General features: G+C 27.9%; 5 protein-coding genes across 5 annotated transcripts; 4 read left to right on the plus strand and 1 right to left on the minus strand.

Annotated features, from left to right (window-relative positions):
• The first annotated feature begins 1,422 nt into the window (after positions 1-1,422).
• Positions 1,423-6,152, plus strand: LOC145745425 (carboxylesterase 5A-like). The gene is made up of 10 exons (XM_082563501.1): positions 1,423-1,745; positions 2,210-2,402; positions 3,053-3,252; positions 3,391-3,554; positions 3,936-4,084; positions 4,242-4,344; positions 4,643-4,773; positions 4,906-5,062; positions 5,340-5,586; positions 5,781-6,152. The coding sequence occupies exons 1-10, from the start codon at positions 1,585-1,587 to the stop codon at positions 5,929-5,931; spliced, it is 1,656 nt and encodes a 551-aa protein (XP_082419627.1). The 5' UTR covers positions 1,423-1,584; the 3' UTR covers positions 5,932-6,152.
• A 2,045-nt stretch (positions 6,153-8,197) lies between these two features.
• Positions 8,198-20,504, minus strand: LOC145745949 (uncharacterized). Its single transcript, XM_082564129.1, has 16 exons — positions 20,294-20,504; positions 19,786-19,883; positions 19,015-19,125; positions 18,441-18,650; positions 18,174-18,272; positions 17,937-18,048; positions 17,675-17,822; positions 17,445-17,593; positions 17,128-17,288; positions 16,883-17,048; positions 10,640-10,802; positions 10,383-10,556; positions 10,010-10,139; positions 9,701-9,834; positions 9,005-9,188; positions 8,198-8,587 (listed from the first exon to the last, which is right to left on the minus strand). Exons 1-16 carry the CDS (start codon positions 20,475-20,477, stop codon positions 8,360-8,362), a joined length of 2,451 nt encoding a protein of 816 aa, XP_082420255.1. The 5' UTR covers positions 20,478-20,504; the 3' UTR covers positions 8,198-8,359.
• Positions 11,384-13,550, plus strand: LOC145744856 (uncharacterized). The gene is made up of 4 exons (XM_082562816.1): positions 11,384-11,939; positions 12,026-12,192; positions 12,288-12,498; positions 12,643-13,550. Exons 1-4 carry the CDS (start codon positions 11,841-11,843, stop codon positions 12,910-12,912), a joined length of 747 nt encoding a protein of 248 aa, XP_082418942.1. The 5' UTR covers positions 11,384-11,840; the 3' UTR covers positions 12,913-13,550.
• Positions 14,568-16,385, plus strand: LOC145744855 (uncharacterized). The gene is made up of 4 exons (XM_082562815.1): positions 14,568-14,799; positions 14,883-15,052; positions 15,148-15,358; positions 15,484-16,385. The coding sequence occupies exons 1-4, from the start codon at positions 14,701-14,703 to the stop codon at positions 16,039-16,041; spliced, it is 1,038 nt and encodes a 345-aa protein (XP_082418941.1). The 5' UTR covers positions 14,568-14,700; the 3' UTR covers positions 16,042-16,385.
• A 979-nt stretch (positions 20,505-21,483) lies between the features above and the next one.
• LOC145744953 (dnaJ homolog subfamily B member 13-like) lies at positions 21,484-22,636 on the plus strand. The gene has a single exon (XM_082562929.1). The coding sequence runs from the start codon at positions 21,573-21,575 to the stop codon at positions 22,512-22,514; it is 942 nt and encodes a 313-aa protein (XP_082419055.1). The 5' UTR covers positions 21,484-21,572; the 3' UTR covers positions 22,515-22,636.
• The last annotated feature ends 3,628 nt before the right edge of the window (positions 22,637-26,264 follow it).

A 26,264-nucleotide genomic window follows, 5' to 3' on the forward strand; every position in this document is an offset into this window, starting at 1 on the left:
CACCTTTTTAAATCTTAATGACATTTTATGTTTTAGACTGCATATTACATCACCCTGGGAGGCAATACTGCAAATTTGTTAACAGATGAAATATCGTGTCAAAAATATAGAAAATTTATTGGAGACAGTCTTTTAAATTTTACAGGTAATGCAAAATGCAAAACTTTAAATTTCATTTAGTAAATATATATTGAAAACTGTAATTAAAAATAAGGATTTTTAGATGCAAAAGAGTTATTGAAAATTTGTGTTTTATGTTCCTTTTTTATCAAGGAATTAAACAGTGAGGTAAAATATTAAATTTAATAACTATCTATTTTGATCAATAAATAAATATATACCTACAATACATGTTCTTATCCTAAATTTGTTAAAGTGGTTTGCGCTGCATGTGGTCGACCCTTTCATGTAGACTGTGCAATGCAACAAAATCTCAGCCTATGTAATTGTAAATACTGTAAGTTTGTTATAAGGCTAACAATTTTTTTTACAATGAATGTTACCATAATAGATGTAAAATATTAACAGGTGCCTAAACTTTGAAAAAAATTGGGATGTCCTTTGAAGATTTGAAAACAGCGCATTAACCTAGCTGGGGACTAATTGTTTCTTGAATTTGTTAAATTTGATGTTTTATAACTTACCAAAATTTTTTTTTAAAAAGAATAATATTTATATATAGTGTTTAAAAAACAATAATCGTAAAATAAATATATTTTAATAGCTATAGTGTCTAGTTTAGCCTACCTTTTCTATCAGTTTAGAAACTTTAGAGTCAACAGTATCTTCAAGAAGTTGCCTTTGACTTGACAATTAATAACTATTACAAAAAACATTTAATTATTTGTTACCAAATATAATATAACCTACTGCAAAGTAGGCTGTTTTAATTAATGTACTAAATATGTATGTAGTTAAAACTTTATGATCAAAGCAAACAATTTTTTTTGTTTTTTTACTTATTTAAACAGGCTGACAGACAGGCAATTCCTTAACAAAATTTAAAAGATATTTGTCAATTTTTAACAAGTATGTGGCTAGAATCCGTAATTTTATTCATCAAATAATTATTTAAAATTTCTTACCTTACAATAAAGAAAAAATCATAGCCGCATTTGACTAGCGCACATGTTAAAAAGAAGTACCCACAATTCCTAACAACACACCATCGAAAATTTCATTGAGGACAACTTTTAATTGTGACGTCACAATACCCCATTGGAACAAGTTGCAGAAAAAAAACTAACTTATTTAGACGCATGTCCGCCTAAGCAAAATTCTCTGCTACTTTCTGTTAGCTCTCTGGCAGAAAGATGGTGGAGTTATGTAGTTACGCATTATTGCTGCTTTATCCTCGAAATATTTTGCAATACCTAAAAATTTGTTTACTCAGCACATCACTTGCTGCAATGTTTTGCGTTACTGAACTTGTTTGATAGTTAGTTTTAAATGTAGCATACATTTTGTTTTGTAAGTCATTGCAAAATACATTACTAACTACGCATGTCCATTTTTCTGCATTAATTAAAAGATTGTCATTTACTGTATTATTTATTAGCGTTTTTTAATCTAAAAGTTGTCAAAATGAGTTTAACAACAGTTGTTAGGTTGCCAAACTACGGATTAGTACAGTGTGGGAAAATATCAAAAGCAAACCATGTAAATGCAAAATCAGTTTTGAACTTTTATGGAATTCCATTTGCGGAGCCTCCAGTTGGAAAACTAAGATTTAAAAAACCAAAAAAGTAATAACTCTTGTTAAAGTAGATATACTTAAAATTTTACAAAATTTTAACATATAATTTAAACGGGCAGCGTGGTGTAGTGGTAAGAACTCTTGCTACACCACCCATGAGGTCGTGGGTTCAATCCCCACTGATCTCATGCTGTAGCACTCTTAAGTAAGATGGTATAAACGGTACAAATTCCTGCTGAGCCATCACCTAATCAGCAGCATAATTACCGAGCAATTACTATCTATAATATCCCAAACTGTCACAGGCAACTCGAGACTGGGTCGGAGTAACTTATGTTACTCTACGTTTAAGTTCCGCATTTGACTTTTCCACATCGAGAATAAAGATATATATATACAAAAAAAAAAATTAAAATTATAATATACATAAAAATTAAAAAAAACTTTTGCATAAATGTACTTTACATTAAAATTAATTTTAAAATTTAAAAGTTAATATAAATTTATTTTAAGGGCCAAACCATGGCAGGGGATTCTTCACAAAACTTCCCAAACAAAGGTACCAGCTCAAGAAGTTTTATTTTTCAAAGCAGCTCAAAGATACCTTCCCACAAAACCAACTTTTACTCAGGACAACTCGAGTGAAGATTGCTTGTACCTCAATGTGTTTGTGCCTGAGAGTGTAGATGTTAAAGTTAGACGTCCTGTGAGTTTATCTATTATTTTTTTTTTGTATATATCTTTATCCTCGATGTGGCAAAGTTGAATGTGCCACTTAAACATAGAGTAACATCAGTTACTTCGACCCAGTCTCGAGTTGCCTGTGGCAGTTTGGGATATTATAGATTATAATTGCCCGATAATTATGCTGCTGATTAAGTGCTGGCTCAGCAGGAGGTTATACCGTTTATAGTGCCTTACTTAAGGGCGCTACAGCATGAGATCAGTGGGGATTGAACCCACGACCTCATGTGTGGTGTAGCAAGTGTTCTTACTACTACACCACGCTGCCGGTTATACAGTTTCTGTTCTAAATACTTCTGTGTATCAATTTAAATTGCCATAAAGATTAAAGTATTGTAATATTATAACACTACGGTTCTAAGTTTGATCTCCGCTGCTTGCAAGCTGTAGAAGCCCTAAGTATGGCACTGTTAACAATATAAACCTATACTGAGACTAAAATCAATTAGCAGATTAATTACTGAGCTATTAAAATCAATATTAACTCAAACTGAAAAGCCAACTTGAGACAGGGGTAGGGTAACAAAATGTTAGTCAATGTTTAGGCCACGATGTTGACCTTTTCACATCAAAAAAAAATTAAATATGAAACAAAATTTTAAATATGCGCAGGTTATGGTATGGTTTTATGGAGGTGCATTTCAAATGGGACCTAATTTTGTTCTGGATGGAACAGCCTTGGCTGGAATGAACGATGTCATAGTTGTTGTTCCAAATTATAGAGTCAACATCTTTGGTCTGATCTCGTCGGGGTCTTTAAATAATTCTATTGCTGGAAACTTTGCCTTTTTAGATCAACTGGGTTCTTTAAAGTGAGTTAAATTAGTTAAAAATTTTATGTAAAATATAAAATGTATATAGTTAATTTTGCGGTACAACTATAACTTTATTAAATGTCTGTCTGTATTAGTTTTCTAAATTAACTTTAACTTAATTTAAATTTAATCTAGGTGGGTTAAAGAGAATATTGAAAATTTCGGCGGTGATCCGAATAACGTGACAATATTTGGAGAGAGTGCAGGAGGTATATCAGTAAACTTTCACATGATGTCCCCAATGTCTAAAGGTTATTTTCATAAAGCTATCAGCCATTCTGGAGTTGCTACTTGCTCAAGTGAGTACCAAAATTATGACTAAAATTTAATTTTCAGAACATGTTTAGTTTATGTTTTTCAAATTTACTCAATATTTTTATAATTTCCAACAAATTTTATTACAATTTTTAAAATACATATATATATATATATATATACACACACATATCCTTTACTTTATATATATATATATACCCTTAATAATCACCATAGGCTATATCTAATAAATCTAAAGTTTAAAAAAATTATAAATTTAACACGAATCTGATTTTTTACCTAGAAAAAATATGGATATTTTTACATAAAGTTCTAAAGTTGTATAAAATTTCGTAAATGTTTTTTCTATGATTAATCAATTTTATAAATATTTCAATGCACACAATATTTTTAATTTGGTTTAGAAATATTTGAGGTTGATCAAAAAAGACCGTTCTTAAAGTTGCTTGAGATATTAAACATTGATGCAACCAACAATTCAGATGAAATATTGAGACAACTTCAAGCATTGGAAACAGATCAACTAATTATGGCTAATACTCAACTTTTATTGGTAAGTGGAATAAAAAAAGAGGAAATGTATTTATTTAAATTCTGCATAAAACCATATTGTAGTTTTGTATGTGTTATTGTTACGTTTGCTTTTTTGTAAATTGGGATCGGCAAAACTAACAATTATTTTCTTCCTATGGATAAAAATATTTTTTTAGGCTGGTTATCAATGGCAACCAACTTTGGATAATTTTTTTATGAAGGACAAACCTGTTAACTTATTGGCTCAACAAAAACTACATCATGTGCCATATATTTTAGGTAACAATAATTTTACTCGTTGTAAAAATTATTTAAAAAAACATTTTTTTTATTTTTTTATCATTAAATTTACTAGTCGATAGCTGCTTCCTATAGCTGGGATTGTAATTGTCATAATATGGTTGCCACTCGCAACAGCATAAGATCAGTGGGGATTGAACCCACGACTTCATGTGTGGTGTAGCAAGTGTTCTTACCACTACACCACGCAGCCATACTGTATATATATATATCTTTTAAAATTTTTTAAAATTCATTAAATTTTTTAAAATTCATTAAATTGATTTTTTTTTATTAGGTTGCAATAATTCTGAAGGTGGCCTGACTATGAACTTGGCCAATTCTAATTATGTGAAAGGTTTATCAAAACAAGAATATATTCAGATGGGAAGTCAGTTACTAAAATGGTACAACAAATCATGTGATAAGGTAGGTATCTTATTTTTATGCCATATATAATGCTACTAAAATGGGCTTTTAAATATGTTGCATAAATTTTTCTTGTTAGTAGTTGTTTTATAAAAAAAAATTGATTTGCATTTGTGACTTTTTTTTTTAAAGAAAATTGATCCAAGAAAAGCTTTGCCGGTGTTACTTAAAGAATACACTAAAGATATGAGTGAAAACGATAAATTGTTGTATTCAAAAGCTGCTGGTGAAATTGTTGCCAATGTGTTTTTTGTGCTTTCTATCACAGATACTGCTAACCAATATTCAGGTACATGTCAGTATAGAAATAGTGTTTAGTGTCTATTTATTGTGTAGATCAAATTGTAAAATAAAATTTTAAACCTATGCACAAAGAAAAGACATTGCAAAAAATGTTATTTTTGCCAAGTCTTGGCCTTAATGTTTGGCTTACAATTTTTAACTATTTAAGTTTATTTTATAGCAAATGGCCATTTTGCTGTTTTTTTAGATTCACTTTTACATATTAATAAGAACCAATTTAGTAGTTTGGCATAAACTTTTGAACATATCATTTTTATTTTTAGATATGGGCCAGCCTACCTTTTTGTACCACCTTACCCATGCATTAAAATTAAACCACGATGCCAACTTCGGACCCACCAAGGCGCACAAACCCCATTTTGTTAAAGCTGATCACACTGATGACATCACATTTACCTGGGGATTTCCTTTTTTACCCTATTATTTAAAGGAGGGTTTCAGATTCAGTCCCAACGAAGAAAAACTAAGCAGACAGATGATGACTTATTTTACGAACTTCGCTAAAACAGGGTTCGTTTTTTTGTTCATTTAAGACTTAAAAAATAACTTTTTTTTATAATTTTAAGGTTTTTGTATTATTAGACAGAAGCTTAAACAATAGCAACTGCACCTTAATGATGCAAAATAAATTTAAATAGTATTATTTTAATTTAAAATAACAGTAAATCCTACATAAAGTGATGATTTTAATTTTTTAAATTTAGCAACCCCAACTTTGGTTGTAGTGTTGATTCGGAATGGCCGAAATACGAAAGACAGGAACAATCTCACATTGTTCTTAAATCCCCATTGTCGATTGAAACCAAATTTGCTGCAAAAAATGTGAACACCTTTAACATTATATCAAAATTGTAAAAATATTAATTTAAAAATTATATGAATTGTTTTAAACATTTTATTTAACTGTTTTAAATTTTGTTAGATGTTATCTTTTGGTAAAGGTTTAAAATTGTTTTTTTAATTTTCTTATTGTTTTATTAAAGTATGCAATTTAGTATTTATGCGGTATTTTGTCTATGCAATAATTTATAGTTTAATTTTAATCTTTGCAATTTAATTTTTTTTAATATTTATAATAGGGCACTTTTTAAAATATGTATCTTGTGAGTAAAATAATTATTGCTGACTTAAACTTCAATATTTATTTTTTATAAATGATTTCATATAAACTCTCTTAATTAAAATGAGTTGGATTATTATATATATATATATATATTTATTAATATGAAATTATAAGATTACAAAAATACAAGAAAAGATTTTAAATAAATGCATATATAATGTGCATTGGTTTGTTAAATTTGTTAAGGAAGCTTAAAAGATAGAAAAAGATTAAATGTTTTTTTTGCAAGAAAAACCCTTTAATTGCCATATAAGTCATATAAAAATTTTTGAAATCACGTTTTAAATAAAGTTAAATAAAACATTTTTTTTTCAAAAATAGCGTTTTTTGCCGCGTTTTTTTTTTTTTTTTTATTCTGGGTTTAATTAGGTCACGTGATATTTTTTGCCAATGATATTGCATATAAATTTTTTAAAAAAAATAAAAAATTTTAAATCGAAAAATAAGTGTTTTGTTAGAACCGCACAGGTCCAATTAACGTGTTTACAAAATATTTTTCTAAAATATTAATATTCATAAAAGTTATGACACTTTTATTAAAAATTGATGAAATCTTAAACCTAAAATTTTAGATTTTATTAGACGAAAATTTTTTTTTGTCAGTAAAACAAAAGTTTCGGCTAATTTTTATTCTGGGTTTAATTAGGTCGCGTGACATTTTTTGCCAATGATATTGCATCTAAATTTTTTGAAACAATAAAAAATTTTAAATCAAAAAATAATTGCTCTTTTAGAACTGCACAGGTCCAATTAACGTGTTTACAAAATATTTTTCGAAAATATTAATATTCATAAAAGTTATGACACTTTTATTAAAAATAAATTTTAAAACCTAAAATTTTATATTTTATTAGACGCGCATTGGCCTAACTAACATTCAAGATAAAACATTTTGCGAAAAATTTCAGTAGAACGCAAGTTTAGCTAATTTTTATTTGGTATTATTAATTTAAGCTATGTCATATGGCTTTGTAATCATTTATTTTTTAGTTTGATTTACAAAAAGATTTGGAAATATGATATTGAGATATTGTAATCGCATTACTAACACTTTTAGCCTTTTAATTTTATTAAAACAAAATTAAAAATTATAATCTTAATATTGCTTAATATTTGTGTCAAATATAGAAACTTTTTTTTGGTTTAAATTTTTTTTTAAATGATGTATTTGCAATAATGTAGAGCTTAATAATCCACCCTAATGGCTTGAAAGTTAGTACCCTTGAATTTCGATTAAACTTCCCGAGTTCAAATCCAGCTTTGAGCGAAAATATTTTTATTATGGTTCGAAATCTTAGATTTCAAAACATGTTGTTATTGTCATTATTATTATTGTTTTCATTCTTACTAGTCTGAATTTTGGTTCAAAAAAACTTTTGTTTTGGTACTTTAAAAGTTTTAAAATGTTAGTATGTTGCTTATAATAATATTGCTTTCTAATCCTACTATTCTTAAAATTGAATTATCACTAATTAATAGATATTTGTTTATTAAAATATCGTTATTAGGTTTTCATATTTAGGCCAGTTGTATATAATGATATCAATAACTTAAAAACGGATTAAAAAATTAGGTTTTGTTTGTTAATTATAATTAAATGCTTGTTTGTTTATTAAAAAATAAGGGGTCACGTATGTTGTATATATTTTACTTTTCAATAACAAATTAACACAAAATTAAATAGTTTGATATTTGTAAATAGTCGCAAATTTTTGTAAAAAATTAGTTTATATAACAATGTATTCAGCTATGGCGATTTAAAAAAAATTTCTCCCATTGGACTTTAAATCCCACTGGTAAAAAAAAACTTTGTTTAACTAAGTAATGTCTCGAGTTTAAATCACACCACTTACTAAAACTACTTCTACCCAGCCAAAAATATTCATAACCTAACTACTAAAATAACTAAGGCTATCCTATGTTTAGAATATAAGGTTGGTATTTCAAATTAAACCACACATGTATATAAAAAAAACTATAATAAAAATTTTTCTTAGATTAGCATTTATTTTTTTAAAACAAATCCCAAAACAAAAAATATAAATGAAACTTTAAAAAATGCAACAATATATCGACTATTTAAAAAAACACACTTTATTAAAGCAATTATACAGAAAATAGCTTTAAGATCATGCTATTTATAAAAATACACTTAAATTTTTAAAATCTAAATTTTTTTAACCGAGTATTCACAATGTCATACAGAAGAATGTCATCGTTTTTATTTTCTATCGATTTTCGTGATCTTTTTTCGATCACCAGTTCAATAAAATTTTCTTCATCTTGTGAAATGGTAATAAGACTTTGAACTTCTTCTTTTACTAAGTTTTTGCAGTTTTCAATATCAAGTAAATATTGAGATGGTGTTATGTCATTAAAAAATTCAATCTGTAAAAATCATGTTTTTGAAAAATTTAATATTTTATAATTTATACACACAAAAATTTTAATAAATTTTGAATAAAAAAAACTTTTATCATCAAAACATTACAAATAACGGCATCGTGGTGTAGTGGTTAAAAAATTTTTCTTTACTACAGAAGGTCCTGGGTTCGATTACCACTGCTCTCGTGCTTTAGCCTTTTCAGTATGACGCTATAAATGGTATAAACTTCTGCTAAGCCAGCACCTAATCAGTAGCTTAATTATTGGGCAATTATAATTTATAATATTCCGAACTGTCAAAGGCGACTCGAGACTGGGTTGTGGTAACAAATGTTACTCTAAGTTTAGGTAGTGAACTTGACCTCCTTATATCAATTTAAATAACTCAATTCTATAAAAATAAAAATTAAATAATTTTACCGCATTTTTTCCTTGCAAAATCAGATCCTTTAAAGATCCACTCTGGTCTGAAATATTTATTTGGAAATAAAATCTAAGTAATAACAGAGGGCAGTTTAAAGCTTGAAGTGGTTGTTCAGGCAAAAATGTTTCGGATTCCTGGGCAAGTGATGGGATTCGAACTTGACCTATACAACCGGGAGAGCTAAAAAAATAATAAGACACTGAAAGGATAATTTAAATAAGTGTTTTTTTAAATACATATTTTTGGTAAACACCGGTATTACCCCAAAAAATAAACGGGTATTAAAAAAAAAACATTTTATACATTGTTAAAACTGTTTATATGCAAAAGTGACATATTTTTTTTTTGTAAATATCTTTATCCTTGATGTGGGAAAGTCGAATGCGCGACTTAAACATAGAGTAACATCAGATACTCCGACCCAGTCTCGAGTTGCCTGTGGCAGTTTGGGATATTATACATTATAATTGCCCAATAATTATGCTGCTGATTAAGTGCTGGCACAGCAGCAGTTCGTACCGTTTATAGCGCCTTACTCAAGGGGACTACAGTATGAGATCAGTGGGGATTGAACCCACGACCTTATGTGTCGTGTAGCAAGTGTTCTTACCACTACACCACGCTGCCGTTAATCAAATTTATTTTAACTTTAACATTCGACCTTAGGTATTATTTACAAAATCAAAACATACCAATAATAAAATATTCCATCTTGGTAGCAGATTGGAATTAGAATATTGCCCGTTAATTTTTCTCTCTCCATAATGCGAACTACCCGATCATATTTATTTGCATGTTTTAGAAAATCTTCTTTACTATTGATATTCTACAAAAATTTAATAAAATTTTTTCTCTTTTTTTTAAGTTAAGTGAATTTGTAGTAAATATTGACAAAAATTACCGTTTTTTTACTATAGATTTTTAATTTTTTATTAATATATATAAAAAACGAAATAATAACAAAAAAATTCAGTTGTAATTAAAAAATAACGAAGATTTACCGTAGTATATAATATATTGAACCTTGTAGACCCTTGCTTCAACTTGTGAATTACATTTTCCTTGTTAATTGATAATTCTTGCCATTCTGAATTACCAGTTGGATCAGTGTATTTTTTTATTTTCATATTACTGAAAAATCAAATCAAATTTTAACAAAAATAGGGTAATAAACTTGAATATTGGAATATAAATTTTTTTGTGGGTTTACAGCTATATAAAATACTAAACTGTAGATTAAATTGTGTTTATTTTTACAAAAGGGTCAATAATATTCCATCATTTTAATTTTGGTTTTAAAATTTTTTGACGAAAAAAAATTTTTTTTTAAATTTTTTGTTGAAAAAAAAATTTTAAATAAAAAAATTAATTTACTTGTCAGGTAACACCCACTGTGTTCCTTCTTCGAATTCTACATCATCGTTATCGTTTAAGACATCACAATCATTCTGCTCATCATTTAGTCCTCTGAATCTCCTCCAAAGATGAAGAAAGTCCTCTACTTCTTTTGAGAGCTCTATATTTTCACCTGAGTTTTTGGCAGGAATTCTAAAAAAAAATTTTAATAAAATTTTAAATGTTATTTTTTTATTAAATGCTCAACTAAAGTAAAAAAAAACAATAAAAACTACCTTAAATTTGTTGCTGGGCAAAAATAAATGACAGAATTATCAATATTCGAGAAATTTTCTATTTTAACTCGAACACGGAAAAGTTTTTTGAGTGAAGTTGGTACTTCTGTTGTTATAACTTTATTAAGTGGAGTAATTAGAAACGGAGAATCCCCGAAGACAACTGTAGAAAAATTAAAAAAAATTTTTACATTAAATTATTGTTAAACAAATGCATTTTTTCAAACTTTTTAAAATATATTTTTAAAAAAACTATCTTTGTTAAAGAAAAATAATTTTTCAAATTTAACTTTGAAAAAAAAAACGTGTTAAAAATACATTTATTTTCTAATTAAGTATTTACTTTAAAAAATAAAAATATACATGAAATAATCTTATTCAAAAAGTTATAGAAAATAATTGTAAATTTATTATCGACATCATTTGGGTGTACACTAGTTTCAACTAACAACTTTAACTTCAATTACTTCGCTCTTAACTTTAAACAAAGGTAAGCAAACACCTTGAAAGAGGAACTAAACGAAAAGCTAGTCTACATTTTTAAAGTTTATTGAACTATGTCAACACCGTGAACATAAGCTCGACTAAACTTTTTCGCCTGCAAAAGTTGTTGTCTTTTATTAAACAAATTATTTTTTTTATAAATTAAAAAAAAATCCTAAAATTTTAGTACAGTAAAAATGAAAATAAGTTGTAGTAATGACTTTAAAAAAAAAAGTTCCTACTTTGACAAAAGTAAAATTTACTCAAGATGTTGCAATATTCTTAACTGTTACTTGGGCGTAAATAAAAAATTGCAAAAAAACAAGAAAAAAAATGAATAAGCTTTACTTAATGTGTTTCTTTATTGTTTATATTGTGTAGTGGCACTGAAACTTTTGTAAGTACTAACCTAAACTATTCAAATACCGTTTAAAATCAATAAAAATGCAATAATACTTATATATCTTCAAATTGAATTTTTATGAAATTTATTGCTGTTTTGATGTATATCAACAATTTTTTTAAGGAAAGTAAGAAAGAAAATATTAGCTGTTTTAAAATGTGCCTAGATTTAAAAAAAATTTAACAATTTGTGAAAAACTAAAATATTTTTTATATATATATAATTTCTGTGATATAACTAAAAATATTTTTTCTACTGCACTACTAAAGGCATTATTTTAACATGTTATAATCTAGTTTAAAGAATGACAAAAAAATGGATTTTAAATTGTTATTATTTTTCATATCTCTTTGTACTTGCATGTTAATGGGAAACTGCAAATCATTAGCAACAAATTACAGCTGCTATCAATCAGTAAGTAGTGACAACAATTTTCACCTAAAATTATTTAAATATGCTAAATTAAATTTTATTATAAACTTTTTTTAATTTTATATGAGGGCAAACAATGTCCGACTAATATGTGGGTAAACGGTGTTTGGACAAGAGACAAATGTAAAGCTGGTGAGAAATTTAATAGAATTACATGCACTTGTGAAAAATGTCCTGGAAAACTAAAGACAACGTGTGCCCCTTCTTGTGCAAAAGCATGTCATGACAATGTTCAGTAAGTTTAAAATATTTAAAAAATTTTAAATAAGCTAAGTGTTACCATATGTCAAGATAGGTATAAAAAATTAATGTATATATTTTGTTTTCAAGTGAATGTAAAGATTTATTGGATCAACAAACAAGTACTTCAATACCGATAATATCTACGACAGTTTTACCTGATAAAACAACACCGAATACACCAATACATACAACAATGCAAACAACAACGACATCAACAACAACATCATCGACCGTCACAAGAAAACCAACCACAACAATTACACCCAGCACCTCGACAACAAACGGATCAACAACAAAGGTAAAATAATTTCCTATAAATAAATCTACAATATATTTTAAAACAAATTACAAAAAAACATTGTTATATATTTGGGTATTTAAAAAAAAAAACTGTTTATACAAACAGTTTTCTATTTTATTACCAATATTTTTTTAATTTTAGACTACTACTGAAACCAGCACTACAATGACAATGACACAAACAACACCACCTATTGCAACAACAACACCTGATCAAAACGCATCAAGTCCCTTTACAATTATCATTGTAATATTAGCCATGGCCATAATAGGATTGTGTGTGTATAAGTGGTATAATAAAATTAAAATGGGGCTTCAGTATATAATGGCAAAATTAAGAAATCCAGAAGATAATAACAGCAGTGGAAGTGGGAAACCAACTGATTCTAATGACAGCCTTTTATTGAAATAACTGAAACCAAATAAATGCTAAAATGTGTTTTGTTTTTGTTGGATTTTTTTTTTGTTTTTGTTTGGAACCTATATTTGCTGTGCCTTATCTTTTACTTTTTTTGAACATATTTTAATCTTACCTACCTCAACATGTAACGTACACAAATATAAGAACAAAATTTTGTCATATATATATTACAAAATTTTGCCATGTATATCCAATATTGCTGTTAAATGTTATTTGTTTGTAAATAACTATTCTGTGTGGTAATAAGATAATAGAAACCAATTTATAGTGTTAACTTTTAAGTAAAAATTGATATCGTAATGTTGCTGCCATATGAGATTCTGAAAATCTTAAAAGTTTTAACGTACAATTGTACTATGTGTTGTAAAGTGGCTATTAAAGTTTTTTTAAAACCTATTAGAGATTATAGTAATAAACTACCAATTGGGCCTAAACATTAAATAAATATATAAACTAAGAATCTTACAATAGACATTTTTATATCAAAATTTTAAACAAATAAAAAAAAATTAAAACAAAATTATCAATTTACAGTAGTGATCAATTTAAAAAAATAAATAATATTATAATCGTTTAGTTTTTGAAATTTGAATAAAAAATTTTTTCTTCTATTTTGACCTGATTTAAAGTTAACCCAATTTTTCACAAATGATTTATTTTTTTTTTAAATGAAAAGTAAACAATAACTTTAAATAATAATTTATATATATAGTTCAAATTTTTGGGGAAGATTTAATCTTTTGCAATTGAACATACATAGTATTGTTTATTATAAACATCGTTTAAAAACGTTTTCAATATGGTTACGAATATGGTTAAATTTAAGAAAATTTTGGTAAATTTACCTATTTTGGTTATGGTAAAACCAAATTTTGGTTTTTGTTATCCATAATATGGTTTACTATAATACAAATATGATTAATAAAAAACAAATTTGATTTTTTATATTTTGTAAAAAATTTTTGCCTTTACATTTCTTATTTAACTTTACAAAATACAAGAATTTAAAAATATGTTTACTTATTTTAATTAAATTAAGGTTTTTGTAACACAACTTGTTTTTTAAAATCCAAATTTGGTTTTGCTTGACAAAAATTGGCTTTTGGTAACCATTTTTAAAAACATTATATATATATATATATATATATATATATATAAGTCTTTCAATAAAAATATAAGTGTTAATAGAAATATATATAAAATAAATTGCATTATTTTTAACAAGTTCAATTTTCAAACCTTTTGCGTCAAATTTTTGACAAAATTATAACCGGTCTCAAGTTTAAAAAATGAGTTAATTTTATGGATCAGTAAACAAGTAAGTGGCGCTATTTAAGGGTAGGTACACAGTCTATGCATTACCCATGCGTCCATATAGTTTTCCTCGTGATGCCTATTAACTTATTTAGGACATTTTACAAAAACAAAATATACAAATCTAAATAAAAAAATTAAATAATTTCAAAAATAATGATATAAAAATTTGTAAAGTTTTATCATCAGTTTAATAAAAAATTAATTGGCAACCCTGGATAGAATTAAATAGTGCAATGTCATAACACATGTTGCGTAACACATGTTGAAATACAGGGGTGTTTTTAAGCAAAACAAACTTTTTGTAAAACAAGATTTCAAATATAGAAAACATTAGCTGTTATAAAATGTGCCTAGATTTAAAAAAAAATTAACAATTTGTTAAAAACTAAAAATATTATTTCTACTGCACTACTAAAGGCGTTATTTTTACTTGTTATAATCTAGTTTAAAGAATGACAAAAAATGGATTTTAAATTGTTATTATTTATCTTATCTCTTTGTACTTGCATGTTAATGGGAAACTGCAAATCATTAGCAACAGATTACAGCTGCTATCAATCAGTAAGTAGTGACAACAATTTTCACCTAAAATTATTTAAATATGCTAAATTGAATTTTATTATAAACTTTTTTTAATTTTATAGGAGGACAAACAATGTCCGACTAATATGTGGGTAAACGGCACTTGGACAAGAGACAAATGTAAAGCTGGTGAGAAATTTAATAGAATTACATGCACTTGTGAAAAATGTCCTGGAGAACTAAAGACAACGTGTGCCCCTTCTTGTGCAGAAGCATGTCATGACAATGTTCAGTAAGTTTAAAATATTTAAAAAATTTTAAATAAGCTAAGTGTTACCATATGTCAAGATAGGTATAAAAAATTAATGTATATATTTTGATTTCAAGTGACTGTAAAGATTTATTGGATCAACAAACAAGTACCTCAATACCGATAATATCTACAACAGTTTTACCTGATAAAACAACACCGAATACACCAATACATACAACAATGCAAACAACAACGACATCAACAACAACATTATCTACCGTCACAAGAAAACCAACCACAACAATTACACCCAGCACCTCAACAACAAACGAATCAACAACCAAGGTAAAATAATTTCCTATAAATAAATCCACAATATATTTTAAAACAAATTAAAAAAAAACATTGTCATATATTTAGGTATTTTTAGCTAGTAAAAAAAATAAATGTAATACACTTACAACATTTAGATAAATAGAACAACAACTAAGAAAATAGAAACATCAACCTCTCCGAACAATCAAAAACCAAATAGCAACAATGTAGCATTTATTGTAATAATAACAGTAGTTATCAGTGTTGCACTAATTATTGCTGGCTTGATTGTTTATATACGTTGTCAAAAAAGAAAAAATGAAAGGACAACTTTATATCAAGCTGTAAATCAAAATGGTAATTCACCTAACCCAACTCAAAATGGCAACAACAACACCCCACAACAAAATAATGATTTAGAAAATTCTGAACAAAATAATGATTTAGAAAACTCGGAACAAAATAATGATTTAGAAAACTCGGAACAAAATAATGATTTACAAAACTCGGAACAAAATAATGATTTTCAAAACTCGGAACAAAATAATGATTTACAAAACTCGGAACAAAATAATGATTTACAAAACTCGGAACAAAATAATGATTTACAAAACTCGGAACAAAATAATGATTTTCAAAACTCGGAACAAAATGACGATTTACAAAACTCAGAAAATGATGATTCGGTAAACCCAAACCAAACTTTAATTTAACATTTTTCGTGTATGTTTGGCCCACAAAAGAATCAATTCCTTAGGATAACTATTTCTAACCAAACCAAAATGTTGTTTTTGGCTGTGCTTATTAATTTTTATTTTTTTTTATTTTTTTGGTAAATTTTTTTCTCAAGTAACAGACATTATTTTGCTACCAATCTAAATATTCTTGCTACCTTGAAAATCAACCTTTAGACGTTTATTATTTTACTGTGATAAAATACTGCTTTTTAGTTCTGTCCATTACACACTCAATATTACTGTTTTTTTTAAATATTACTGTCATACACCTTAAACTTAGTGAATTTAAAAGCTGTGTAACAATAAAATAAATTTTGGTATTGTTATAGGTATATTTCAAGCTACAGACACTTTTATAAAATCTTTAGTCAACACACATAATCTTAAGTCATAGCTTATGCCATATCAAAAACCTTTTAAAAAAAGGTTCCAGGCCAAAAAAACTACAGAAAAAAATACCCCACCCCTCAAAAATAACCCAGTCTCAAGTAGCCTGTGGCAGTTTGGGATATTATAGATTATAATTGCCCAATAATTATGCTGCTGATTAAGTGCTGGCTTAGCAGGAGTTCATACCGTTTATAGCGCCTTACTCAAGGGCGCTACAGCATGAGATCAGCAAGTGCTCTTACCACAACACCATGTGAGATTAATACAGGCCATTTCTGGCAAATTAGACTAAGAAAAAGGTGCATTTTTTTTAAAATTCTAACTATATACTATAGTACTTTTTACTTAATCTAGGAGGGTGAGGGTTACTCTAGAGGGTAAGGGTAATTCGGTAAACCTTCATGCAAAGATTTTGTATTCCACTAACCTGTAGATGAAGATTGTTGGCATCTTAAATTATCGTCTTGACTTTGCGAACCTTCTACATCGACATGTTCGTCATCCAAAGTGGTTTCTTTAGAAAGAACGTAACTATCTTGAGATAATTTTTCCGAATCCATGCTGGCAAACATTTCAAGTGTATCAGGGCCTGCCTAAAATTAAAAATTTAACAGTGCTAAAAAAAAGTATATACTTAAAAAAAATATAAATACAATTTTGTTGATTTTTTACTTTTTGTGGCGTTAGGTTAACTTTTTCCACTGTAAAGTTCATTGGTAAAGGGCTTGTGTCCACCAAATTATTCCTTGAATGTGATTGGCTGTCGTTTGAAAAGTTCATTGAAGTTTGGGGCGGAGTTTTAAATGAACCTTCTGATTGGGTGGAAGGACTTTCTAAAAATGACATCAAACATTTTAAAAAATCTATTATTAAATATGTTTTAATAATAAATATAAAAACTCCTATTAAAAGAGTTTTAAACAATTAATGTTTTAAGATATTAGTATTTTTATAAAGCTAGTTTAAAAAAAACATTGTTAATTTTTCACCACTAAGTCTTATCCTTTTTTCCTGAGAATTTCCCGTTGATGGATTCGGAGAAGTTTGTCTTTTCTTAGGAGAAGATGTGGTTGTAATTCCAGGGATCTCAGATTGTTGTCTCTTTGTTTTGGCTTGCGTTAATACTTGCTTTATTTTTCTAAACAAAAAAATTTAAAGTTTGTATTTCATTTTCTGTAAACAGAACATTTTACATGTAAATTAAGAGAAAAATTTATACTTTTTTAATTCATCCACTTTTGGATTTTCTTCCTCCAGGATAAGGATTCCTCGATCAAAGTAAACACCTCCATGGAGGATCAGATCATATTCATCCTTTTTATCTTTTCTTCTTGTGCAGTGAAGATTGTGAATCAAAATATAAGATCCTAAAAAAAATTAAGAACTTTATAAAATTAAAAATAATGTTTTTTTCTTAATATATATATATAAAAAAAACCTTCAAAAAAACATGAAATCCTTTATTATTTATTTTAGGTAACCTAGCGTAATGCTGTTGTCCTCAATATATTTTGAATGGTTATCATAAGCGCAAATATCAACCATTAAATTCTCAACCAAATTTAGATTGTTCATTGTTACCATTCCATCAGTCTGCAAAAATGACAAATTATTTTACTTTAGCTAATTTAAAAAAAGGCATATATCCAATTCTATTTATTGATAAAAAATTTTGAACAGAAAAGCTAATTTTTTGTATGTTTTTTTTATTTATTTACCTCAATATTTGGAATAAAAGGCATGGTAAGTGTTGGTTTTGTACCATCCCATACTCTTACAACTGTAAGTTCATCTTTTAATTTTACCATACCAGCTACCTAAAGTAAAATTCGAAAAATTTAAATCTACAAAATTTAAATCAAAAAACAAAATCCATTTGTTACTTTAAACATTTGTTTTTATCCAAAATGTATATATCATATTAAAAAACAAACATTAGCGTGATACATTGAATTTAGAAACTTAAAATTTAAAAAAATTTTTACTTGACCAATCATTGAAAAATAAGATTCCTTTGTTACATTTTCCAATTTAAATTCAGATTCACATAACACACCAGGACTCAAACTGTCATTTAAATAATTCGATTTAATCCAATCTTGAAGTTCTTTTACTCTGTCCTTGTGACTTTGAATAACTGTAAAATTTTTTGAGCTACTTTTTCCATCATATATTTCATCATTACCTGATCTATTCTGAAACAACAAAAAATATTAATTTTAATTGTTTTTTTTTTAATTCAAAAATGACAAACTTAATTTAAAGCTCTTATCAGACAAGTGAGGGTATAGTTATTGACAAGAACCAATCAATTAAAAAAATGCTGTCTGCTTACTTTCAAGTTCATCATATCATATTACAACAAAAACAAAGTCATGCATTGCCTGCAAAAAAATCTACAATGTGTTTCCACCCAACAAAAGCAATAACGGATTTATTAATTTTTAAAACTATCACAAAAAAAGAAAAAAAAAAATTTTTAAAACATTACACTTTAAAAAAAATTTAAAAGAATTTGAACATAATATTTTTATTGCAAAGTGGTAGTTAGTAAATTACCAGACCATCCCAATGTACTATTGACCATCCCCACGAAGATACCAACGTCATTTCTCCATCATGAAGGGTAGGTTTTACTCTATGAAGTCGTATTATATCCCATTCGTTAAACTGAACAAAAAAAATGCAACAAAATAAATTTTAGCAACAATGTTTTTTATTAAAATAAAAATACAAAACCAATAAAAAAACGGCAACGTGGTGTAGTGGTAAGAACACTTGCTACACCACCATGAGGTCGTGGGTTCTATCCCCACTGCTCTCATGCTGTAAGGTGCTATAAACGGTAAAAACTCCTGCTGAGCCAGCACTTAATCAGCAGCATAATTACCAGGCAATTATAATCTATAATATCCCAAACTGCCACAGGCAACTCGAGACTGAATCGGAGTAATTAATGTTACCTATGTTTAGGTCGCACATTCGACCTTCCCACATCAAGGATAAATATATATACAAAAAAAAAACTAATTTTAGAAAAAAAATTATGTAGAATTTTTTTTTTTATTAAAATTTGGCACTTTTTTTAATTTAAATTACTTGGTTTCATTTTCACTGTTATAATAACATAGCATAGCATTCTCAACATGGTATTTAATGCAGTAACCATACAATATGTAAGCATGCAGTCATACTACCAGATGCATACCAATACTTGGCATGAACAAACATAAAAAAATCATTTTAAATTTAATTCATATTAAGAATAAAGCAAAGCACAAAAACACAGTTTTAAGTTTATGAGCTTAGTGATTAAGATAAACAACTTACATGTGGCATCAGTTCTTCATCTTTATGAAACACGGTTACTTTTATTCCATCATTTTCACAATAACTTTCATCAACAATTCGAAAAATGCAAAAATAATCTAAAAACCGCAGAAAGTATAATTATAAATACCAATGTTAAACTTAATTTTTTTTTTTTGTATATCTTTATCCTCGATGTTGAAAAGTCGAATGCGGGACTTTAACATAGAGTAACAACTGTTACTCCGCCCCAGTCTCGAGTTGCCTTTAGTAGTTTGGAATATTATAGATTATAATTGCCCGGTAATTATGCTGCTGATTAAGTGCTGGCTCAGCAGGAGTTCATACCATTTATAGCGCCTTACTCAAGGGCGCTACAGCATGAGAGCAGTGGGGGTTAAACCCACGACCTCATGGTGGTGTAGCAAGTGTTCTTACCACCACACCACGCTGCCGTTTTTTTTGATGCGTAAAAATATTAAATTTAAAGTTCGCACTATTTTTAGAAAAAAAAATTTTTGATAAAAACCTGATCCCCTTGATTTTGCAGGTGGCCGAAAATTTTTTACAACACCGAACAGATTAAAAGTTTGTTTAACACCAATATCTTGTATTTCTTGTTCTTGAATTTCTTTTATAGAATTATATTCATAATCTGGTGTTTTACCACGTCTAGTTTTATCCCAAGATTGAGGGCGTTTTGAATCACTCATTTTTTTTATTTAAAGTCAAAAACTGCATTTAAATATATCTGATATTAAAAAAAAAAATTTTCTAAGTTAGAAGTGTTTAAAAAACAATAGTGTATTTATTATACAAATTGCAAACACTGCAGAAATTAAATACCACATTGCAGCATTTGAACATTGCATAAATTGCACGCATCTTGCACAAATTTCGCACTTTGCAAAGGGGACCAAAAGTTCGGCCTGCAGAAAACGGCGGGGGGTCGGCGACGAAATTGCCGCGTATAATGTCAGCGTAAGACCATTTTTTACCGACATTCAAAATAAAATTTCGCAACAAGTACATTATATATAAAAGTTTTGATTGGTTGTTACGATAAAAACAAGCACCCACTGTCCAATGATCATAAAATCATTGCGTTTTATGATCATTGCACTGCCAGACTATACGAATTGTTAACATTGCACAAATTAAATGTTTTTAAATTTACTTTTAAGAAAGCACATGGTGGTCTAAAAAAACCCGCGAAAACACGGCTCATTGATTACAATAGTAAACAATACAAAATTTCTATTTAAATTTTTAAATTTTCTTTTTAATTTATAATAAAAAATGTTGCATAATGTAATCAAGTAATATTTATTATTTATTTAAAAAATGTGTGTTGCTAATAAGAAGGCTTAAATTTACACATGACTGCACTACGAACGTCATTGGATTACTATTCTCGTTTATTCTAGAATTTACGGGACAATTCTGAAGACAAACATTGTCGCGTAGCAACGTCATACAGAGTTATTTTTAAGGTTTGTGTCTAGTATAAAGAGGCTTCATTCGTGTTTGAAACAAGTTTAAAGTTGTTTTAATTTGAGTTTAGGATTTTATAAGCAAGTGTGTTTACGTTATAAACTGTTTTAATTAGCAGATTAGGGTGGCTATTACGCAAATAGTCTAAGCATTGGATTTAGTTCTAAATTGCGCGTTTTGTACTAAAAAGTGTTGAAGTTAGTAAATTTTATCGACTATTGTCTAATTTCTACTGATTAAATAAGTTGTTTTTGTTCGTCTTAGATTATTAAAATTTAAATTATTTAACTACTCAAAGTACTAAACTTTCAAAAATGGGAGTGGATTATTATGCTGTGCTCGGACTAACAAGAAATTCAACAGATGCTGAAATCAAGAAAGCATATCGGAAATTAGCTTTAAAGTTTCATCCTGACAAAAACAAGGATCCTGGTGCGATTGAAAAGTTTAAGAAAATTGCTGAGGCTTATGATGTATTAAGTGACCCCCAGAAAAGAGCAACTTATGATCAGTTCGGAGAAGAGGGGTTGAAGGGGGGAATTCCATCAAATGATGGGGGTGGATTCACAAATGGATACACATTCCATGGAGATCCTGAAAAGGTTTTCCGAGAGTTCTTCGGAGGTTCAAACCCGTTTTCTGACTTTTTTGACACAAACGGTGATTTTATGACTGGGTTCGGAGGCCTAAGAGGAAAAGGAAGAAAGAGACAAGATCCTCCGATTGAGCGTGACTTATATCTTTCACTGGAGGAACTCTTTCATGGATGTACCAAGAAGATGAAGATCTCGAGAAGAGTTATGAACGAAGACGGTCACACTTCAAGTATTCGAGATAAAATTCTTACAATTCAAGTAAAGCCAGGTTGGAAAGCCGGAACTCGGGTTACATTTCCACAGGAGGGCGATCAAGGGCCAAACAACGTCCCAGCAGATATTGTGTTTATAGTCCATGACAAGACTAACCCACTGTTCCGTCGTGATGGAAACAATTTAGTTTTTGTTGCAAAGATTCCTCTTGGAAAAGCTTTAATCGGATGCAGCATCGAAGTCCCAACACTTGATGGCAGGCTTCTTAACATCCCTATTAATGACATTGTGCATCCGAAATACACCAAAATGGTGCCGAGAGAGGGAATGCCTGTTTCAAAGAGACCCAACGAAAGAGGAAACTTAATAATTGAGTTTGACATTCAATTCCCTGACCAACTAACTCCAGAGAAAAAGCAGCTTATTCGACAAGCCCTTTTAGTGTAAAACTTTTCTATTATTGAAGTATATAATATAGTTTTTATTGTTTTTACATAGTTTTTATATTTTTGTTATTGTATATTTTTTCTTCTGCACATCTGAGAACTAAATAAATTTGTTTACATGAATATTGGGTTATTTTTTTTTGATGGATGAATTTTTACATCATACACTAATACTAGAGCGCATTTTTAGTGTTCTATTGAATACTGCATGCTTGTGTTTCTTATTTATATATAAATTAACATTTTTGTTTTATAAATATTGTAGCAAATAAGGTATATATTTGTATGATATTTGCTTTGGCATTTAAGCTTAAAGTCAGTTCTATTTTGGGAATAACTTATGAGAACAGTTGACAGACTTGAAATAATTAAATTACAGTAGCCCCCTTGAGTATTTTATGTTAGTGTTGGTACCTATTAATGTTTTTGCCAAGTCAAAAAGTTGTTTATTTTCTTTCGTGATAAACTTTTCTGGCTTGTTGACCTTTCCAATTTAAATAAAAGTTGTTGAAAACACGTAAATTTTTGTTTTTTTTAGATAATCAGGCATTTTTTCTATATTTTAGGAGTATATATAATTATTTATTTCCTATGTTTTTTCTTTTTAAATAAAATTGTTTAAAGACCAGAAAATTAAAAGTTTTGTTTATTTTTTTGTACTTAATGCTATTTAAAAATGGAATAAATTTAAATTCTATTTAGTTCTACAAATAAGAGGTTGACTTTGGGCCTATAAATTTTAAGGTGTATTAATAACAATGTTTTGCAAAGGTTAAAAATAACTATGTTGTTAATTAAAGACAAAATATAAAAATTCTTTTTTAATTTGCCACTTATGGTTAGCCTTATTTGGAATACATTACACAAATAAATTTAGTATTTTGTTTTAATATTTTTATTTAATTCAGCAAAGGTACAAAAACAGTAAAATAGTAACTATAAAAATTGAAACGATTGCGATCACATAATACATAACTTGGAATAAAGTTTATAATTGAAAAACTATATTAAAAAGTTATTTAAAAATTATTGTTCCATCGACAATTTAAATTTTTGGTTTAAAATTAAGTCAAAAATATTAGCAACAAAAATATATTTTCATGATTTTCAAAATATATATATAATTATAATATAACATTTGTTTGTAGTTGATTGAAGATTTCATTTCGTTCCGAGTTGACTAGAATCTAAAGATAAAAAACACAAGGTTTATACCAGAATATAACAATATAACCTGAAAGAAAAGTGTTTGGTTAGGTTGTGTAAAGTGCTTTAAATTGAATTGCTTTTTGTACTCGACCAAAATCTAAAAATGAAAAAAAAAGTTATTTGTTTGTTATAAGTTATCCTGCAAAATGTCTGAAAAACAAAAGTTGAATGGTTAAATTACTAATAAAAATATAATGCCCCTGCAAAAAAATTTATTGTTATTAAAAAAATAATATGCCTCTGTAAAAAAATCCTGAAAAACAAAAAATAAATTGTTAGTAAAAAAAACATATGCCCAGGTAAAAAAAAACTAAAAAACATAAAATTAATTGTTAGTAAAAAAAAATATAATGCCCCTGTAAAAAATCCTGAAAAACAAAAAATAAGTTGTTAGTGATAAATATATGCCCCTGTAAAAAATCCTGAAAAACAAAAAATAAGTTGTTAGTGATAAATATATGGCCCTGTAATAGAAGCCTGAAAAACAAAAAATAAATTGTTAGTGATAAATATATGCCCCTGTAATAGAAGCCTGAAAAACAAAAAATAAATTGTTAGTAACTAAAATATATGCCCCTGTAAAAAATCCTGAAAAACAAAAAATAAATTGTTAGTGATAAATATATGCCCCTGTAAAAAAATCCTGAAAAACAAAAAATAAATTGTTAGTAACTAAAATATATGCCCCTGTAAAAAATCCTGAAAAACAAAAAATTAATTGTTAGTAATAAATATATGCCCCTGTAAAAAAAAACCTGAAAAACAAAAAATAAATTGTTAGTAATAAATATATGCCCCTGTAATAGAAGCCTAAAAAACAAAAAATAAATTGTTAGTAAAAAAAATAATGCCCATGTAAAAAATCCTGAAAAACAAAAAAGAAATTGTTACTAATAAATATATGCCCCTGTAAAAAAAAGCATGAAAAACAAAAAATAAATTGTTAGTGATAATAACATATGCCCCTGTAAAAAAAAGCATGAAAAACATAAAATAAATTGTTAGTAATAAATATATGCCCCTGTTAAAAAAAAACTGAAAAACAAAAAATAAATTGTTAGTAATAAAATATTATGCTCCTGTACAAAAACTTGAAAAACAAAAAACAAATTGTTAGTAATAAAAATATGCCCCTGTAAAAAAATCCTGAAAAACAAAAAGGTTACTAAAGAAACGATTTATAAAGTTTAGAATTGGCATTTTGGACTTGCGTTCGATAAACAATTTTTGCGCGAGCATTTTTTTGTTCTAAATAATTCTAAACATCTACTTTGAAATCAACAACTCAGATAAATATGTAGCAAATAAACAGGATAATAACATGCAAAATAATAAAATACACATATATACAATATTTCACATATAAAAATTTTTAATTATAAATCTTTAATAATATGCCAAAAATATATATCCCTAATTAACTTTAAAACACATATAAGAAAATTAAATTTTGTATATACATATTAAATAACTATTGCACTACTTTAACAGGAACAAAGAGTTGATTAAACTATAATTAGATATATTTACACATATTCTATTTTACACTATAGACTATCTATCACAAATATATATTTCTTATCTGTTTAGCAAGTCCCACATTTCTCTCTTTGTCTGTTTTTATCCCAAAATATTTAACCATTTAGTGCAAAAAAAAACATGCAGCATGCAATTCCTAACTAGTTTTGCCCGACGCAAGGATTTGAAAATGATCATTTTAAAGATCACACCGCTTCATAATTATTAAGACCACGGAAGAGTATCACAAATTTAATTAATTTCTACAGAACTTTTACACCAGACGACCCACTACGAGGTAGGAATAGCTGAATTACAAACAACACAAAAATTATTTGTCATAAAGACCAAAAACAACCTTGTGAGTGAACCGACTGTCAAAGCTCTTAGCCTAAAATTAAATACCAGGCTTGCTTTTCGTTCCATACCTAAAACTTCCAGCAAGCCTAATATACAAGAGCCACCGGTCTAGTGAAAGTGATGACATTACTATAGCCCCAATACAACGGCTATGACGTTGACAAAAGCCAACAATGCATGGCATCCGGCCACACACAACATAATAAAGTTTTACAGTTTTAATGGTGGTGAGCATGACAGTCGGGTGACTCTAGTCAACCATAGTCCACCTCCAGTTTAAATGCCACAAACAATATAGACTGAACTGAAGCGAGGGCAACCGATGAAGCGGATTTTTAGGGGATGGGAAGGTTATATGGTGACTAGAGTCGTAATAGCCTAGGTGTGATAGTTACAGTACAATACATTGAGTGAAAATGCTTTGGTAATTCTAAACCCAGCTAACCCACCCTCGAAAACAAGATATGGCATGTTTTCAATAGCCCGCTGCCCTGGCAAGGTCCCGAGTTAACTGCAAAGTTCACTTAAGGTCCTGGCAAGGTCCCGAGTTAAATTCAAAGTTCACTTAAGGTCCTGAGTATAAATAATATCATGAGGTCCTGAGTATGAACAATATCATGTTAATACTTTTACTCCTTTTAAGGAGCCTGTTTTTGCTCCAAAT

The sequence above is a fragment of the Corella eumyota genome, chromosome 3 (genome assembly GCF_963082875.1).
Source record: "Corella eumyota chromosome 3, kaCorEumy4.1, whole genome shotgun sequence".
NCBI lineage: Eukaryota > Metazoa > Chordata > Ascidiacea > Phlebobranchia > Corellidae > Corella > Corella eumyota.